At 42.5% G+C, this 20,757-nt stretch overlaps 1 protein-coding gene across 6 annotated transcripts in view; it reads left to right on the plus strand.

Annotated features, from left to right (window-relative positions):
* Window positions 1-20,757, plus strand: part of EFCAB11 (EF-hand calcium binding domain 11) — a 195,553-nt gene that overhangs the window by 172,690 nt on the left and 2,106 nt on the right. For 3 of the 6 annotated variants that reach the window (XM_032179266.2, XM_032179270.2, XM_032179267.2), the window contains exon 6: window positions 11,008-11,199. In XM_032179266.2, coding sequence (XP_032035157.1) covers window positions 11,008-11,089 — 82 coding nt within the window. In that variant the 3' untranslated portion in view covers window positions 11,090-11,199. Of the gene's footprint in view, window positions 1-11,007; window positions 11,200-18,603; window positions 19,140-20,757 lie in introns of those variants that run through there. The other 3 variants (XM_058429826.1, XM_058429824.1, XM_058429827.1) reach the window with 3 other exon arrangements.

Below are 20,757 nucleotides of genomic sequence, written 5' to 3' on the forward strand. Positions count from 1 at the left end.
TTTCATATTGTTGATGGTAGGATCTTTTTTCTTTACATTTATATATGCTTATGTTTCCTTATAAATGTCCACGGGGTCAAAGGTTCAAACAACTTTTTTTTTAAAAGGCTAAACATGGCTAACAGGAGTTGGGTTGCATTTTCCAATTCTCTGCATACAAAGACACTAGTTGTATAACTAAGATCCAGCTTAGATTCATCAAAATTGAGAACTGGACCAAATCTTAGCAATCATCTAGCCTAGCCGTTCAGCTTAATAAGTGAGGAGCTTCAAAGTCATAGCAGTTGAGAAACTTGCCCAGGGCTTGGCAGCAGCCTGGCTGAGCAGAGAGCTCCCTCCTGGGGGATTTCTGCTAGACCACACTGTCTCCCTGCCATATTCAGAGTGGGCCTGTGGTAGTTGCACATTTACGGCATGTGGGGAAGAATGGAAGATCTTAGTGACGGGACTCAGAAGTGTAGGAAACAGATTTGTTATGATTAGTTCAAAGATGTTCACTTTGACTTTTGCACTTTATCCTGAAAGCTGTCTGATCTGTGCTGTTTTCTTACATTGTCATTTCTCTTCCAGAGAATCAAAGTTAGAAACACGATCATATCCCTGTTTATTAGCAGCTCTGTTAAAACACTTGATAGAGAAGGAATATCAAATTATTTCCTGGAAATATAGCCCAGGGCCTTGGGCTATTTGTTGATTGCATTTATCCACATGTCTACAAGTAGTCAATAATCCGAAATGACATACTGAAATTATATTTTCTTCCTTTTAAAATATTTCTAGCTGTCAATGAGATTCCTCATTCTTAAAATTTAGTAAATAGGAAAAAGTGAGTCATTATTTATAGTTAATCACTTTGGTAAGCTCTGACTGTATTTTACATCCATTTTTCCTTTTTTCTTGGACTGGAGAATTTATTCTGTCACTTGTTAGGGAAAATATGTATTAGTCCCCTCAATAGCCTCTTCAGTGCATTAAGAATCACAATTAAGGCACCATAAACAGAACTTTCTGTTGGATACAGCAGGCAAGTTACTTCTTTAGAATGCAGAGCTGAGGAGAATAATCCAGAATCTTGAGCTAGCATCCAAGGAGAAATCTAAATTATTTATGGTTTCTTTAAAATGGAATAATCATTTCAAAAATACTATGTTCATTGAGTATCTGCTGTCTGTCCATCAAGTTCCAAATACTGCAAGGTTTGGAAAAGATTTCAGACAGAATCCTTTGTAGGATGTCAGGATGCTTTCATTTCCAAGTAGCAGAAAATCCATTTCAGACTGCCTTAAACAACACAGGGAATTTATTGGGTCAGTGACTAAGAGTCTTGACATAGGGGAGGCTTCAGGCATGGTTTGTTTAGGGTCCAGCTCACTGCGCTGTTCTCTGACTCTTTCCCTCATTGTATATAGCTCCAGTCTCAAGCTGGTAATTAACACTTAAAAGCCTGTGCACAAATTATCGAATCAATGTACCATTGGAGCATAGAACTGTTGTGGAAATTGCACCCTTATGGTAGGAAAAGGCTGTTGCAATAGCAAGCCTCACCTCTGCATCTCAGATGTCCACACTGAAAGAGCTTCTCAACTTGCATACAAAATTCCTAGACTTTATTATGTTTGTACCAATTCTTTACCAATCAGTAGTGGCCAGGGGAGGAATGACATGTGTTAACTGGCTTAAGCCAATCAAGGAGAGTGGGATTGCAGTCATTGGTTAAGGCCAGTGAGATCCCACTTCGAGAGCTTGGGGTGGGGGTCTGTTCCCCCACAATCACACAGCTGCTACATGGCACAGAGCAGGTAAGATAGAAGCTGGGGAAGAAACAAACAATGTCCATGGAACTGTTAGGCTAGTAGGCTGAGCCGAGTGCTAATGAGGCCACCGTTTTGCCTGGCTTATGTCGTTCTTTATTCCTGGCCTGATCTGGACATTCTCTTATCCTTCACAGTTCATCCTAAACAGCCAGGTCCACCACTTGCTTATGGTCAGATCATAACTATACCTCTGCATTCAAAAGGACCCTGTACGAATCTTATATTCAAGAATACCTTGTCCTCACTCTGAAGGAGCACTTAAAGTCCAATAATACTATTTATTATTAATGGACTAAATATTATTAATAAGACATGTATATTAGACAGTAAAAAGACTGCTGCAGTGTTTTTTTTCTGGTTAACTCTGGCATTTTAATTGCTTGGAACTTCAAACTTCAGAGCTCTTCTTAAAGGCAATATTTAATTTCCTCCAAAAAAAAAAGCATTTTGCAAATAGAGGAATAGTCTGATCTCTTTCAAATAGTGAGATCTCTCTTACTTGAATGAGAATCTGATATGACATGCTATTGCTGATGGCAATTTAAATGCTGTGTGTGAAGTTTCATCTCTCAAAATAGACTTTCCATTGTGTCTTAACCTGGGTTCTTCTTGAAAGCAGAGCCTCATGAGGGCTTGTGTACAGGTTGTTGTGAAACAGAGAATGAGGGAGTGCAAGTGTCTGTCACCAAGCTCATTACTACTATGGGCCATTGGAGCTTGATCCCACCAGAACCTCTGACAAGCCAAGAGAATGACCTCAGAGTTGTCTACGTGAAGCACCAAAGCAGAGAGCCATTATCCCCCGGTCCTCATGCCTCATTGGTCAAGGGGTGCTTGACCAATGCTCTGTGCATTGATGAAGGGGTGCCACCTGCTCTGTTCTGCCCACATGTGGACATCTGGGATGCAGAGGTGAGGCTCGGTATTGCCACAGCCTTTTCCTACCATAAGGGTGCAGTCTCCACAACAGTCCTGTGCTCCTTTGGTACGTTGATTCAATAATTCGTGCACAGGCTTTTAAGTGTTAATTACCAGCCTGAGACTGGAGCCATGCACAGTGAAGGAAAGAGAGAACAGCAGAGTGAGCTGGAGTGTAAACTGGTCAAGAGGTTCCACCTGCTCTGTGCCTGAAGAAGGCCTTAACACTCTTTCTCATGCTTCCACGTTTGGGGGGTAGGGGGTGCCACCCCAGGTGTCAGAGCAGTCCCAAACAGCAAAGGATAGTGTTACTGGCTCGGGCGAGGCTATCTCAGCAATGGCTGGAGTCAAAGAAGGTTGCATAGCGTGGGACGGGCACAAAGGGACCCCAGTACACACCGAAGAGAAAGCAGCGCATCTGCCAAAGTCATGTCGGAGCCTAGAAAAGACCAGAAATCATCTGCGTATCTCTTTAGTCTTTCCTGTGTATCCGAATGGCTTTTCTTAACACACGTCTTTAAAAAGGTGAAATTAATAAACACATTACCAGCTGAATTGCTGTAGAGCCCTGTAGGACTCTCATCAACAAAGAGGCAAGCACGCCAGTGGGAAGAAGCAGCGGGCTCCTCAGAAGAGAAGGCTGCTTGCAGGAGAGGCTGTCATCATTACATCTTCAATTGGCGGGTCCTCTCATCCCCAGCAGGGGCTCCTTGCTTGGAGGGTAATTTTTACTTTCACTGTTCAGTCAGTATGACAGCTTTGTCCCTAACGTAATGGCAGTTTTGACTTTGGTTTAAATTATTCCATAAAGAATCAAAGAGAAAAAACTGCTCTCTCCCTTTTCCCCCACCCCAAAAATTCCACTAAGAAAACTTTTCTCACTTAAATCTTGGCCTCCACATGAAATTTCTCATTCACATTTCAGGTGCAGCAAATATGGCATCAACTTTCTTTTTTTTTTGGTTCTCTGGCTGATTTTTTTTTTTTTTTTTTTTTTTTTTTTTTGGACTAGAAGGAATTTTATTAATTTTTTTGCATACAAAACAATAAACATTTTCTAAAAATACATACAAACAAACAGATGCATATCAAACATATTAGGAAGGTTGCACATGGGAAGACGGGGAATAGAAATGGGGGGTGGGAATTAAAGAAAATAAATGAGAGAGGGACTTTGTATGGATCAATGATAATAACTCAACCCTCTATTTGACAAAGAAGAAGGAGAAGGAAGAGGAAGAAAAAGAAAGTGGGATAAAGGATCAGAAAGGGAGGAAAATAGAAAAAATTAGAGTATGACTCCAGGGTAGACCTGTTTTGTTGTCGCTGGGTTGGTTGGTTGGTCTGTCTGTTGTATTTTTCATATGTTTCGCCATGTTGCCCAGGCTGGTCTCGAACTCCTAGCCTCAAGTGATCACCCCACCTCGGCCTCCCAGAGTGCTGGGACTACAGGCGTGAGCCACCACGTCCAGCCCCCACATTGCGTCTGGCCTCCGTGGTAGACCTCCCAGACGGGGCAGCCAGGCAGAGGCGCTCCCCACATCCCAGACGGGGCGGCCAGGCAGAGACGCTCCTCACTTCCTAGACGGGGTGGCGGCCGGGCAGAGGCGCTCCTCACTTCCCAGACGGGGCGGCCGGGCAGAGGGGCATCAACTTTCAAAATCTCATGTGATTATCACAGTGACTCTGACTAATTACTATCTGTCAGTACTTTTGTTGGGAACACAGATATGTCTGGCACAGGCCCTGTTACCACTAGCAAGAGTTTGCCTCTCCAGTGGGGTCTTCTCTGGGCTCGTTTCAAAACCTTAGTGTGTTGGGACAATCATCTGCATGATCTGAGAAACATGTACCTCAACTGACCCTGAAATCTTTTTTTTTTTTTTTTTAAGAAAAAGTCTTTAAAGCAATTATATTAGCAATTATAGATTTAGCGGGAATGTTCAAAAGGATTGCCTTAAACTGTGATTCCTCTGGCTCAATGGTTCTCAACTGGGGTAATTGTGTTCCCCAAGGGACACTTGGCAATTTCTGGAGACATTTTTGGCTGTCACGACTGGGCATGAGGGGTGGGAGAGGGTCCTACCAACATTTAGCAAGTGGAGGCCAGGGATGCCTAAACGTCCTGCAATGCCCAGGACAGCCCCCTCTCTGCTATATCAGAGCATTGTCTGGTCCAAAATATAAATTGTGCTGACGCTGAGAAGCCCAGCACTAGCTGTTGTGGATTTATACAATTTGAAATAAGGCCAATTGTTTGGAAAATTCAGACTAAATTGAAAGAAAATATTCTTTCAGTTGAAAAAGATGTAAGTAATATTAAGGAATATCTTAAGACAGAATTACCCAAAACCCTACCATCTTCATAAGACAAGTTTCTGTGTAGCATATAACCTTCAGCTTCTGCCCAAAAGAATATAAGTGTTTATAAAATTGCAATTATGGGGCCGACTGCAGTGGCTCGCGCCTATAATCCCAGCACTATGGAAGGCCAAGGCAGGCGGATCATTTGAGGTCAGGAGTTTGAGACCAGCCTGGTCAACATGGCAAAACCCCATCTCTACTAAAACTACAAAAAATTAGCTGGACGTGGTGGCGCATGCCTGTAATCCCAGCTACTCGGGAGGCTGAGGCAGGAGAATCACTTGAACCTGGGAGGCAGAGGTTGCAGTGAGCCGAGATCGTACCATTGCACTCCAACCTGAGGGACAGAGCAAGACTCTGTCTCTAAATAAATTAATTAATTAAAATTAAAATTAAAAAATGAAAACATTGCAATGATGATGTGTATACCATTCTGTATTCTTGCTCCCACTTAAAAATATCACTTTCGTAGTCTTTATGTCATTTTAATAGAAAAGATTCCATTGTTTCAATGTAATAAAATTTAAGCCATTTCCTTTTTCTTTCTTTCATTTTTTTTTTTTTTTTTTTAAGTAACTTGGGTAAAAGCAAATACTCTAGTCTGAAGCCTGGCTTTGGAGACTTAGACATGGGGTACTCCTGAATAATTTTACAAGAAAAATGATTTTCCAAGAAATAACCACTTTCAGAACATTCTAAGAAATTGTTATGATGTCAACATTTTCATACAAGAAACATTTACTCCTTGTGAGAAACATTGACTATTTACTTTTTTTTTTTTTTTTTTTTGAGACAGAGTCTCGCACTGTCACCTGGGCTGGAGTGCAGTGGTGCGATCTCGGCTACTTGCAACCTCTGCCTCCTGGATTCAAGCAATTCTTCTGCCTCAGCCTCCCAAGTAGCTGGGATTACAGGCGCCCACCACCATGCCTAACCAATTTTTTGTACTTTTAGTAGAAATGAGGTTTCACTATGTTGGTTAGGCTGGTCTCAAACTCCTGACCCATGATCCGCCCACCTTGGCCTCCCAAAGTGCTGGGATTACAGGCTTGAGCCACCGCACCCAGCCAACTATTGACATTTTTTAAATTTAAAAAACCGTAGGTTTTCCTTCAGAATGTATTAGAGCAATACGTTCCCACCCTTTTATTAATAATCTTAATAAAAGATTCCCAGTGTAAAACCTTGGCTCCTTCAGGGTTGCAACCTCTTAGCTCTGGGTCAGGGAAGCATCCAGTCTGGGCTGTTGAAGCCCACACAGCGCCACCAAAAAGAGCAATTAGAATCTTGTGTAAAAAATCTGGATGTGAGAGAGAAAAATGCTAAAGTTCATGCTGATGAAAGTAATTATAACCACTATTTCTTTTTTTTTTTTTTTTTTTTTGAGACGGAGTCTTGCTCTGTCTCCTAGGCTGGAGTGCAGTGGCGCTCACTGCAACCTCCACCTCCTGGGTTCAACCGATTCTCCTGCCTCAGCCTCCCCAGTAGCTGGGATTATAGGCATGCGTCACCATGCCCGGCTAATTTTTGTATTTTTAGTAGAGATGGGGTTTCACCATGTTGCCCAGGCTGGTCTTGAACTCCTGACCTCCAATGATCCATCTGCCACGGCCTCCCAGCGTGCTGGGATTAAAGGTGTGCAACACCGTGCCTGGCCTATAACCACTTTTTATACAATGAATCAAAATATTTGTACTTTAAATATTTAAATTTAAATTTAAAAACTGTTGGAATTCAACTGAATGGACTGAGTCTAGTTCTGCAAATTTGGAATGTATCCTGTGTCATCTGAGGTCTTCCTGTACTTTGAAGTCCATAGAGTATTGCCTGGAACCTCCATTCTACACCTGGGGGATTATGAAGCACTTCCCAAGATTCTTGCAAATCCCTAGAAGGCTTATGGCTCTGAGTTCTCATTTCTCTGAAAGAATTCAGTGGATGGATCATCCTGCCATTCCCTGCTTGCTTTTCCTGCTCTCTGCTGCACTTTCAGACAGAGCTCATCTCCTGACTCAATCTTCAGCCCCTGACTCAACACTGACACCCCAAAGTCACCATCCCCCACAGTGTGTGTGCCTGGCACACCCCTTGGTGAAGATAGGAGAGAGGTTAGAACAGGTAATACGAACAATTTGGAAGTACATAGGAAACGTAACAGTTAATCGAAGAACTTTTGATCATCACATCATTGGGGAATTTCATGACTGTTCTTATATGGCCTCTCCCTGTGCCTGTACCCTCTCTTGTCTTGGCTTGTCGTCTCCTTCCTCCCAGATGGCCCTAAATTGTTCATACCAAGTAATACAAAGCAGTTCTGCTTTTTTTTTTTTTCTTTTTTGAGATGGGATCTGGCTCTGTCACCCAGGCTGGAGCTCACTGCAGCCTCCATCTCCCAGGCTCAAGCGATTCTCCTGCCTCAGCCTCCCAAGTAGCTGGGATTACAGGCACATGCCACCACGCCTGTCTAATTTTTGCCTTTTTAATAGAGATGAGGTTTCACCATGTTGGCCAGGCTGGTCTCGAATTCCTGACCTCAAGTGATCCACCCACCTCAGCCTCCCAAAGTGCTGGGATTACAGGTGTGAGCCACCACGCCCAGCCCAGTTCTGCTCTCTTGAGTCTCTACTCCCAAAATCAATTCCAGGTCTCCCTTTTGCATCTCAAAAACAAACACACCAAAAAAGCCTTTAATTTCATTGGGCCTACATTTCTAGAAGCAGTTATTGTTAATAACAATTAATTCTCCTCTGTTACATCTGCATAAACTAATTCCTTTGAAAAGCCATTTCTGAGATAGTATGTATATGTGTCAATACTATATCCCTGTGTCTGGTAAAAGAGGAGTTGCATTCAGCGGGTTCCCTCACTCCACTGCCCCATGTTTTGAGCCTCATTTTCCAAAGCTTGTCTCTCATGTGGTCTTGTCTGTACCTAGTCTATGTTTTGCAAAATGTGGTTGAGCATGGAAGCCGTAATCGACTTACTTATGCGTCCCTGAATGATGGGTCTTAAGGTGTTTCTCAGGCGTGCGTTTGTTTGTTTATGAGATTAAGTTTTGCTCTTTTCGCCCAGGCTGGAGTGCAGTGGCACCATCTTGGCTCACTGCAACCTCTGCCTCCTGGGTTCAAGCAATTCTCCTGCCTCAGCCTCCCAAGTAGCTGGGATTACAGGTGCCCACCACCACGCCTGGCTAATTATTGTATTTTTAGTAGAGATTGGGTTTCACCACGTTGGCCAGGCTGGTCTCGAACTCCTGACCTCAGGTGATCCACCTGCCTGGGTCTCCCTCCCAAAGTGCTGGGATTACAGGCATGAGCCACTATGCCCGGCCACTAGTGTTTTTAGACTCGGTAAAGACAATGAGGTGATAGTTTCTTTCTTTAATTCCCTAGTACCTCCCAGGAGGTGATAGATTTTCTGTAATATTATCAGCTGTTTCCTCAGATTCATTTATTCCACAAATTCATTCATTCAACATTCATCCTCTGCTGTGGGGCAAGAAGTGGGGCCACAGCAGCAAACAAGACAAAGGTCTTGCCCTCCTAAAGTTTCTTTCGAGTCAGGGTTGGGGGGTTGGGGGAGCTGAATTTTTTAGTGCTGAGGGTTTGTTGATGACACCACAACAACGCATTCTAGTTTCAAAACTAGAGCAAACTCACATTAGGGTTGAATGCTGTAACAGAAACAAGAGGGCTTTTTAACCTGATGACGTTTCCTTCCTCTCCTCAGCCAGTCACTAATTCTACCCACTGGACATCTTCTCTGTCACAGTGATTTGAGTGTGGGTGCTATGAGACCTTCCTTCTTCAGAACAATTCTGTCTGCAATGAAAAACAGTATTTGTTAGCTTTTAAAATGATAGCTCTGAACTTGAATTTCCTCTGCACTGTCCGTGAGATGACCAGACCTGCTTGTATATATGTGATGAGGACGAAAAGTCAAAAGACATAAAGTATTTCAGCATGTCTGATCTGAACTATAAATTTAAAATGATGATGCCCTGCCATTCATTATGTGAATAAAATGCCACCCCACACGTTATGAATAAACTTCCCAGTTCTAACAGTGCTTGGTTATACTATACTCATTTTATGATGGAAAGCTCTAGCAAAGGCAGCAAGAAAAATTAGGAGTTAATACAATAACAGGCGGAGCACAATGGCTTATGCCTATAATCCCAGCACTTTGGGAGGCTGAGGCAGGGGGATGGCTTGAGCTCAGGAGTTCGAGACCAGCCTGGCCAACATAGTGAAACTCCATCTTTACCAAAAAAATACAAAAATTAGCCAGGCATGGTGCCGTGTGCCTGTAGTCTTAGCTACTTGGGAGGCTGAGGTGGGAAGATTGCTTGAGCCGGAGAGGCGGAGGTCGCAGTGAGCCAAGATCACACCGCTGCACTCCAGCCTGGGTGACAGAGTGAGACTCCATCTCAAAAAACAAAAAGTTAATACAATAACAATGAGGTTCTTTACTGAGAAAGTCAGGCAAAGGGATTTGCTTCTCTACAAGCATTCAGCATCTCAATAAGTGAATAAGCACACTCGCATACACACAAAATATTATCAGAAGCAGTTTATTCTAAACATTATTTTTCTAGGTTATTCACTTAACTCACCCTCTGAGATTTATAGTTCAACCATACCAGTTCAGAGTGGAAAGAAAAAAGGCCGTTTATCTAATCCAATTCCTTGGGAAAAAATACTTAGGCAATGTTAAGAATCCTCAATTATCTAATTTAATAAAAGGGGTGATTTATATTCTGTAGTTAGTAACATGATACTGATTATTTCTAATCCCTTAGAAGAGATCTGACACTATGCTTTTGGTCCTGTGTAGCATGAAATCATCATGTATATTTTACCAAAAGAAATAACAAGAATAATGGCCTCTGCAGTCTGCAGTCATTTTATATGAACACACTGCAACATGGTTTTGCCCTGGGGCAGAGAAGTAGGGATTTTTCTCTACTTCAAAAGAATGAAAAATTATCATCACTCTATCCAGAACCATTATAGACTTCAGAGACTTTGGCATAAAATATTCAGAAAGTTTATGTTAGAATTCAATATTTTAAAAGCCTGCTTTAAAACTATTACAGTGATTAGTGGCTCTCTTGCTTGGGCCAGTTTTGCTTTAAAAAGTCCAATGTCATGGTTGATACGAATTTGATGTTTGAACAAAATATAATTGGCATCAACTGCAGAAGCTACTTGTAAGGCATTGTTTTAGAATGCCCCCAAAGAGGAGTTGGCACCACTGCTCATCAGTTATGCTTTCAAACACACTTTTTTTTTTTCTTAATTGAGATGGAGTCTTGCTCTGTCGCCCAGGCTGGAGTACAGTGGCGTGATCTCGGCTCACTGCAACCTCCGCCTCCTGGGTTCAAGCGATTCTCCTGCCTCACTCTCCCAAGTAGCTGGGATTACAGGGGCCCACCACCATGCCTGGCTAATTTTTTGTATTTTTAGTAGAGACAAGGTTTCACCATGTTAGCCAGGCTGGTCTGGAACTCCTGACCTCAGGTGATCCACCCACCTTGGCCTCCCAAAGTGCTGGGATTACAGGTGTGAGCCACTGCATCTGGCCTGCATATGTTTTTGACATATCACAGAAAGACATGTGTAAGATAATTAGAAAGAGCCATTTCTTTTTTTCTTATATAATCTGTATATTTGGCTTCATCTCTTTAAATATGTGGAATATATTATTTCTGTAAGTTTTAATAAATACCCTTTCTTTCCTGCAAACCTTTATTACCAATGAAAAAACAGGCATCAATCTCAGCCTTCAAGTAGATAAAATAGGTTCCTCTCTCACATAGACATGCAAATAAATAAAGATTCTAATGTGCTCTTGGTACATAGGTGTTAATGAGAATAATGTGTAAATGACTTTTTGTTTCATTTTCCAGGGAAGTAGATCGAGACTCAGATGGTCACATCAGCTTTAGAGACTTTGAATATGCCCTGAACTATGGACAGAAAGAAGCCTAACTATTATGAACTACTTTAGGTAACTCTGGGGAGATCAATAGATTGTAATGTCAGCAGACTCTGCTAATGATGTCATGCTACAGACTTGTGATTAAACATTTTAAAAATTTTTAATTTTTGTGGGTACATAGTAGGTGTATATGTATATACACACACACACATATATGGGTTACGGGAGATATTTTGGCACAGGCATGCAATAAGTAATTGACTAAACTTTCAATCATAATTTTTGGATGCTGATGATGGACTTGCACCTCAGAATCCTAGAGGTAGTTGCTGCCAGGGGTCTCCTTCTGTGTGGCCAGCAGCCCTGAGTCAGGTCGCCATTGCTAGAGCTGGGGCTAGGGATGGCACTGGTGGTCCCCTTGCTCCTCACTCTTCTTGCTCCCTACCCTCTCCACGCTGCAAGCCACGGTGCTCCACTCACTCACTTCATTGTCCTCACCATCCCACCCTGAATCTCATCATCTCCTAATATCTGCAGAGGGGCAGCCTTTTCCTGCCAATGGTGCCAGTTTCCTTCATTTGCTCAACATTGGTTGAACAAATAATAGCACCTACACATACAGAATACTTACTATGTTCCAAGCAATGAGCCAGGCCTTGGGAAGCATAGGCTTAAGACTTCTCTAAGATAGGCTCGTGCCTACAATCCCAGCACTTTGGGAGGCCAAAGCAGGAGGATCACTTGAGCCTAGGAATTGGAGACCAGCCTGGGCAACATACCGAGACCCCATCCCTACCAAAAAACTAATAATAAAAAATTATCTGGATTTAGTGGTGTGTACATGTAGTCCCAGCTACTTGGGAGGCTGAGGTGGAAGGATCATTTGAGCCCAGGGGTTTGAATCTTCAGTGAGCCATGGTTGCACTGTTGCACTCCAGCCTGAATGACAGAGCAAGATCCTGTCTCTAAAAAAACACTTTCAATTAAAAAAAAACATATAAAGACTTCTCTAAGATAATGTCCTTGAGTCCAAATCATCACTGTACAGTGGTCACAGGGCACCGTCTGTGCAAGACAAAGAAACCAGATTGGGCTAACACGAGCAAGCCCTCTTGGGCTTTATACAGAGGAAGAACAGAGTGGTAAGGGTACTGGGGGCAAGAGACATGTTTGCAGAACCCTTTAGGATGGCCTAGGCTTGGGAGTCTCACCTCAGAGAAGCAAGCCTTGAGCTACTCAGCTTCCCTCTGCTCCATACCCCCTGGTTCCTAGCAGTCATGTCCTGCACCCAGAGCCTTAGCCATATGTGTTCACATTCCCCATGCCTTGCCTGTCCTGCTGGGCTCCAGTAACTGCTGTACTGGAGCAAGAACAGCAATGCTGGACACTCAGCATTTATTGAAGGTAATTCCAAAATACTGGTATCAGTACTCTTATTTATAAGTGTATGGAATGCATAACATGAACATTAGTCAAAGAACTTTTAATATAATTCACTTTTTAAGTGTTAAAATTTAAAGGTCAAGTAAAATTATTAATTTGTAATATAGAAACATTAAGCATCATTATCATACAAATTATTAGCAGGTAATGTTAATAAAAATAAATGCTTATGGGTTCTTTTTTGAGACAGAGTCTCACTTTGTCACCTAAGCTGGAGTACAGTGGCACAATCTCAGCTCACTGCAACCTCTGCCTCCCAGGATCAAGTGATTCTCCTGCCTTAGCCTCCTGAGTATCTGGAATTACAGGCGTGCGCCACCACACCTGGCTAATTTTTGCAGTTTTAGTAGAGAAGGGGTTTCACCATGTTGGCCAGGCTCGTCTTGAACTCCTGACCTCAAGTGATCCATCTGCCTCGGCCTCCCAAAGTGCTGGGATTACAGGCTTGAGCCACCATGCCTGGCCAATAAAAATAAAGTTTTAAACTGTCAAATAAGAGGAGCCTAAGAAGATGTGACAACTAAATGTCATTTGGTATCCTGGATGAGATCATGGAATAAAAAATAGACATTGGCCAGGCGCAGTGGCTCATGCCTGTAATCCCAGCACTTCTGGAGGCCGAGGCAGGCGGATCACGAGGTCAGGAGATTGAGACCATCCTGGCTAACATGGTGAAACCCCGTCTCTACTAAAAATATAAAAAAAAAAAAAATAGCTGGGCGTGGTGGAGGGCACCTGTAGTCCCAGCTACTCGGGAGGCTGAGGCAGGAGAATGGCATGAACCTGGGAGGCAGAGCTTGCAGTGAGCCGAAATGGTGCCACCGCACTCCAGTCTGGGTGACAGAGCGAGACTCCATCTCAAAAAAAAAATAGACATTGAGTAGAAACAAATCAAGGATGGACTTTAGCTAATAATAATAATGTATCACTATTGGTTCATTAATTGTGACAAATGTATCCTACTCATATATAATGTTGATAGTAGGGAAACTGGATGAGGTATATGGGAACCCTCTACTATTTTCACAGTTTTTCTATGAATCTAAAACTATTCTAAAATTAAAAGTTTGTTTAAAAAATAAAGTCTTATTCAAAACCTAATAAACTAAACTTTATCTAAAATGAAGAAGACATTGAAAATCAAGTAAAAATAAGATCTTATTTCAAAAACAAAGTGGATCAATGGTATCATTGAGTAGCTTTTGTGTTTATGTACGAATTGTTCCAGTTGATGAAAAGTTGATGAATTGTTCCTTTCTGATTTTGGGTAGAGTTTTGTTCAGCAAGTATTTTCATCATAAGTTGAATAATTGAGTCGTTCGTTGATCCTGATCTCAGAACATAAATGATGCATACTTCAGATTTTTTAAAATATCAAAATTAGAGTAACACATGAACAAAGTGGCATTATTCAGAATTTCCAGACAGCCATAACCTCCTATACCAGTCACTATTCGGACCTCATTTCTCCCGGGAAACATGACAAGGGAAAGGGAGGGGTCATTTCCCACAGTTGATGCGGCAGGCAAGAAGCCACATTGGGGATAGCTGTTGGGCAACTCCCTTGACCCTGAGCTAGTCAAGGCTCTTTTTTGTCTCAATGACGGAAAACCACCCAAACTAGCTTAGACTGCAAGAGAATGTACTGGAAAACACTGGGCTATCTGATAGAACCAACATAGAGACAGCAGTGGTGCAGTGGGTTTCCAAGATAACCAGAACCAACCATACCAGCACCTTCAGATTCTGCCTCTCTCCCCTAGTCACAGACAGCCTCACAGTATCCTGAAAACAAATTGGCTCACGATTCATCCAATTCCAAGTCTAGAGACCCCACATAGAGGCTCTGGCCCCCTGGAGCAATCAACTCTGGTTCACCCAGGGGTATGGACATGGCCACTGGGGACTCGCCCAGGTGTACCCAGCGCTGGTCGCAGGGAGGGGAAGTTTGTAAGATCTGAGCAGACATCCCATTTTCTTTCTTAGAAGAAAACCATATGTCTGTCTAGCTGTAAACTATAGTCTAGGAGGGAGAGTGCTCCTCGGATTTGCTACTTAGGAAGATCCAGGCTCTCAGGGTGAATACAGAAAGAGAGAATGAGAAGCCACTCATGTCACCTTCCCCTTCTTTTCACTTGCCCTGGGCCCAATCCAAATCCTCATCCCGTAGGCTTTTTCCCCAGCTTCTCACTTCCAGGTCCTAGTCCCTGTCTTTGTCCCCAGTCCACATGCTACTGTCTGTGCAGAGTGACTTTGTTGATCTGATTTCAGTTGAGTGGCCCAAGGTGGACATCTATTGACCAACTCAATCTCTTCCCTTGGGAAACACCAAGCGTGGGCATGAGTGAGAGAGAGCAGTGCCCCTCTGAGGGGCTGAGTAAGTGTGTCTGACTCAGGAGTGAGTGACACACATGTTTTCTACCACATGACCTGGAAACCCAAGGCAGCTAGTTGGCATTGAGAGTGGAGAAAAAAAAAAAAGACACTGAGAGGAGAACAGGAAAGGAGACAAGAAGCCCCGTGGTGCTTGGCTTCTGGTTAAAGCTTGTGTCCAAGGCCCAGTCATAACCCTCTGGGTCCTGTGAGGTAACCCTGTATCCTCCCAATAAATCTTTCTGCTCAAGCCAGCTGGAGTTGCTTTGTGTTATTTGAAACCAAGAGAACCCTAACTGTTGTAAGCATCGAGCCAAGGACAGAGTCTTGGGCAACGTTAACATTTACTAGGACAGCAGAGAAAAGTCTTCTAACGAGACTAAGAAGAAGCAGTTGAAGGTGGAAGCAGAAGCTGTTGCCCCCTTCTGTCTACGATTCCCCTGCCCCGACTTGCCCTCTCCCTGTAACCCAGCTCCATCTTCCCCATGGCAGCAGCTCTCAAAGGGGTCACCAGTGAGCTGCTAATGAATGGCCAAACGCACCAGCCCTTCTCCAACCTCATCATACTTGTCCTTTCTCCTGGGTCTGCCCTGACAGCTGCACCTTTGAAATCCTTCCCTTTCAGTTTCCATGACATGGGTCTCTCCTGGTATTTCTATGCCCATTTTTTCCCCTCTGTCTTTTCCTGCTTCCTCTCCTACAGCCATCCCGTAAGTATTAGCATTTTCCAAGGCCCTGTATTTGGCCAATCTTCTTGATCCACACATTCTCCAAGGATGATTTCATCACCACCAAGATTTCAGCTATTATCTTTATGGGTATGACTCTACAAACAAATCTTTATCTTGACCTCGGCTCAACTCCAGACCTGTGTTTTCATTTGCCTATCGGACTGCCATGCAAACTCATTGAATTAAAATCAGACTCATTGTTCCTCTCATTTTCAAAACGATTTTCCCATTCTGTGTTTCTTTTTCCTAGCTGCCGCCCCACCCCCTCGCCCAGAGCTGTCATCCAAGCCAGCTGCCGCAGAGTTCTTTTCAAGTCTCCCCCATCTTCCTTAGCTCCGTCATCCAGACACTTGCTGAATCCTTTTGAGCCTGGCTCTGTAAACCCTTCACGGCATTGTCTTCCATCCCCTCCTGATCATTCTGCCTTTGTCCTTATTCCCCCTTCCATCCTTCCACCTAGTCATTTTTTCTTCTACTCATTGATATAAAGATGAGTAAAAGATGTGCAAGTAAGAAGCAAACCCTGCTGTCAACAAATTTTAATCTAGCATGTCCGTTATCTTCCCAAAGCACAGACAAAATTACTTTGTCTCTGCTCAAAAGCTTTCGGTGGCCATCTTTTCTATTGGATAATGTCGAACCCTGTAATATGCCATTCAAAGCCCTCCATAATTGGGTATCAATTTATATTTTCAGTCCCATTGTTCGCAACTACCTCTGCCATACCACCCCACAACCAGGTAAACTCACACACACACAGTCCCTTCTCCTAAATACACCAAAAACAAGACATCTTTGCCCAAAATAGAGGAGTAACAAATACTCTTGGAATGAATATCTGACAAGATAATAGGAAAATGCAACCATAAAATAATAAAACTCACTTTGAAAAACATCCGGGATCATCTTCATCATAATGAGTATTTTTCCCTTCACTTTGTCACCTTGGGAAGGGGGACTAATTATGCCAGGTATTTTGTATATTTGTTTTTTTTTTAATTATTGAGATAGATATTAGTCATCCTGTTTTATAAATGAGGAAAAAGTCCCGGAAAATCTAAGTAACTTGATTCAGGCTAAGTGATGGTGATGGAAGAAGAGTGTTAGGGTGGGGATTCAAACCTGTTAGCCTGACTGAAAACATATGCCTTTCCTACAATGCTACATTATTACCTGCAGTGGGAAAATCATCTATGACATTGATTCACATTCTATGGTGACTCTTCATTTTCAGTCTAAAATGAATTTACCCAGATTCACTGGACAATCCAAGACAAGCCTTTAGCACATAGTAGGTATTAAAAATTAATTTCCAAGCTGGGCTTGGTGGCTCATGCCTGTAATCCCAGCACTTTGGGAGGCCGGGTTGGGTGGATCACCTGAGGTCAGGAGTTCGAGACCAACCTGGCCAACATGGTGAAATCTCATCTCTACTAAAAATATAAAAATTAGGCGTGTTGGCGCATGCCTGTAATCCCAGCTACTTGGGAGGCTGAGGCAGGAGAATCACTTGAACCAGGGAGGCAGAGGTTGAGCCAAGATCGTGCCACTGCACTCCAGCCTGGGCAACAGAGTGAGACTCTTTCTCTTTCTCAAAAAAAAAAAAATTATTTTCCATCTTCTGCATCACCAAACTTAACCAAAATTACTTTGGGTTATTAAACCCACTTTCAAAAGACAAAGATTAAAATGTGCTGCAAGCTCTAAAGGCAGTATTCAAAGAGGAGTTTCAGAAATGCTGTGAACAATTGAAGCATCTTTGAAATAGGTGTGCATTCCCACTGAGCAACGCTCACTTATATATATAAATTCTAAACTGTATTTCACCAATCAGCCTACTTGGTATTCACACCTCACTTACAGAATTGTAATTTAGGATTAATAAAAATGAACTGTTGACTACTTTCCTTTTTGTAGCTTATAACTTTAGAGAAATTTGTTTGGAACTGCAGAACTAGTCAGTTAAAAAATTCATATACACACTCAAATTGAAATTCAATGGCATTAGGGATAGCAGCTCACAAAGTAACCTTTCTTATAAAACAGGCTTAAATTGGATTGGCCACAGGGATTGAAAAGTAGCTTAAAACAATTTAACATAATAAAATATAGAGTGTCCAATCAAAATGTTTCTTAGATTATTAAGTTGATGAAATACTCAGAAATGTGAATAAAAAAGAATTTATTCTAACTTCAGAGAAAATGCAGATTAATTTATGTGAAAACATAAACTGAAATCCAAATATACTCCCTATTTTATGCTTTACTGATCCTTGAAAAAAATTTCAACAGAGAGCAAAACAGTTAAGTTGGCTAAAGTATGTGACTTCAGAAAGAGCAATTCCAGTAATATTGAATTTATAGAAAAAACTTTTGACCAAGGGGCTGGAAATATATTGTGTGTATTGTCATAGCAACAGTCATTTTAAGGTAGAAGTCAGGTTTGAACATCTTTTTAATTTTAAATAAGGAAGCCAAGTTTAATTTTAAATAACTTTTCTAAGGTCAAATGTGTCAGAGAGAGTTCTTGAGTCCATTTCCTTACCAAGCTTTCACTATTGCTACTTGTCTTGGACAGCCCATGGGATAGGATTTGTTCATTTCTTTCTTTTTTTCCTTCCTTGTTCCCTTTCTTCTTTCCTTCCTTAATTCCTAGAATTGCATATATTGGACCATCTAAAGTTCATTCGATCTGACCTGCTCTTTGGCTGACATTCAAACTTCTATGAGCAGATTTTTCCCCCTTACTACAAATTGAAACCAAAATTCCAGAACACTTTATGTCTTTCATCAAACATAGAGATCTCTTGGCCATGATTTCTTCAAATACTCCATTTATCACAATCTTGAAGAGAATGGCCTTCTCAAACTCCAGTTGTATGTATTTTATATCAATAATATTATCTGACACGTCTCTCATTCTCTGTTCTTCTCCACCACATCTTCATGCTCTTCCTCCTCTTCCTCCTTTCTCTCCCTGTTTCAGTTGGATAATTTCTACTCTCATTTGTTTCTAGGGGCAATGTAAAATGGTACAGCCACTTTGGAAGACAGTTTGGCAGTTTCTTACGAAGCTAAACATAGTCTTACCACATGACCCTGCAATCAAGCTCCTAGGTAGTTGCCCAACTGGTTTGAAAATTCCATCCACACAACAACTTGCATATGAATGTTTATAGAAGCTTTCTTCATCATCACCAAAAACTAGAAGCAACCAAGATATGTTCTTAAGAGGTGAATGGATCTTCTACAAAATACCTGACCAATCCTCCTCAAAACTGTCCAGCCCATCAAAAACAAAGAAAGCCTAAGAAACTCCAAGAGGACGCCGGGCGCGGTGGCTCATGCTTGTAATCCCAGCACTTTGGGAGGCCGAGGCAGGCGGATCACGAGGTCAGGAGATCGAGACCACGGTGAAACCGCGTCTCTACTAAAAATACAAAAAAATTAGCCAGGCGTGGTGGCAGGCGCCTATAGTCCCAGCTACTTGGAGAGGCTGAGGCAGGAGAATGGCGTGAACCCGGGAGGCAGAGCTTGCAGTGAGCCGAGATTGCGCCACTGCACTCGAGCCTGGGCAACAGAGCGAGACTCCGTCTCAAAAAAAAAAAAAAAAAAAAAAAAAAACAACTCCAAGAGGAACCTCTGGAGCCATGGTGACTAAATGTAATGCAATAGCCTAGATGGGATCCTAGAACAGGAAAAGGACATTATGGGAAACCCAGGAAATCTGAATAAAGTATGAGCTTTAGTTAATAATGTACCAGCATTAGCTCTTTAATTGCAGCATATGTATCATACACATACAATGTTCATAATAGGGAAAACCGAGTGCATGATATATATTAATTTCTATACTATCTTAATTTTTCTGTAAACCTAAAACTGTTCTAAAGTAAAAAGTTTTTTTAAAAAATTCAGATCTGGCCGGGCGCAGTGGCTCACGTCTGTAATCCTAGCACTTCGGGAGGCCGAGGCGGGCGGATCACCTGAGGTCGGGAGTTCAAGGCCAGCCTGACCAACATGGAGAAACCCCCGTCTCTACTAAAAATACAAAAAATTAGCCGGATATGGTGGTGCATGCCTGTAGTCCCAGCTACTCAGGAGGCTGAGGTAGGAGAATCGCTTGAACCCGGGAGGCGGAGGTTGTGATGAGCCAAGATCATGCCACTGCACTCCAGCCTGGGCAACAAGAGCGAAACTCCATCTCAAAAAAAAAAAAAATCAGATCTTACTTTACGGTGGAACTTCTATACCTTGCCACTATTTAAATTTATAATAAAAGTTGAAGGTGTCAATTAAAAATATGGAAAAAGGAGTACATTTCAGAATAATGTTATGTAATACTTAGTAAAAAATGTGTGTAAAGCACCACTTACGTCACTTTTTTTTTTTTTTGGTCTGTGAAACAGAGTTTCACTTCTTCTGTCCAGACTGGAGTGCAGTGGCGCGATCTCTGCTCACCGCAACCTCCGCTCCTGGGTTCAAGCAATTCTCCTGCCTCAGCCTCCTGAGTAGCTGGGATTACAGGCATGCTCCACCGTGCCCAGCTAATTCTGTATTTTTAGCAGAGATGGGGTTTCATCATGTTGTCCAGTCTGGTCCCGAACTCCTTAGCTCAGACAATCCACCCTCCTCAGCCTCCCAAAGTGCTGGGATAACAGGCCTGAGCCACCGCGCCCGGCCACTTACAGCACCTTTATAGGACCCTCTGACTGCACCCTCAGCGATGGCCTCCCTAATGTGGTCAGGCCTTTGCCGTAGGGAAGTGTGTTCACAGCCTCTTATATGACTTGGATTGGTTTCTGACAAAGAAGAGACCTCATATAGTTTAAAGTATTTTTGACTTGCATTTTGAAAACATTCAAAAAAAGAAAGTCTCCAGCTTTCTATTATACTGCTTTCAATATACATTTCAAGGAAAGAAATCCCTTAGCTTTGGATCTATTGAAAAGAAAGGCCTTTCTACTTCTTTTGAACTTGGTAATTTCTCACAGTGCTGAGAAAACTGTAAGGTGCCATCCACCCATAAGGTGTAGTCCCTAGATTCGCCCTGCAACAGGTCTTGAAAGGGCTGCTAATGAGTGGCGCACACCCGCATGCTGGGAGGAGCCCTCCCCCTGTTCTCTCTGCAGTCCTGGTGGCTTGGCCTCAGCTTGGCACTGAGTCATAGC

Source organism: Hylobates moloch, unplaced genomic scaffold (assembly GCF_009828535.3).
Source record: "Hylobates moloch isolate HMO894 unplaced genomic scaffold, HMol_V3 SCAFFOLD_16, whole genome shotgun sequence".
NCBI classification, from domain to species: Eukaryota; Metazoa; Chordata; class Mammalia; order Primates; family Hylobatidae; genus Hylobates; species Hylobates moloch.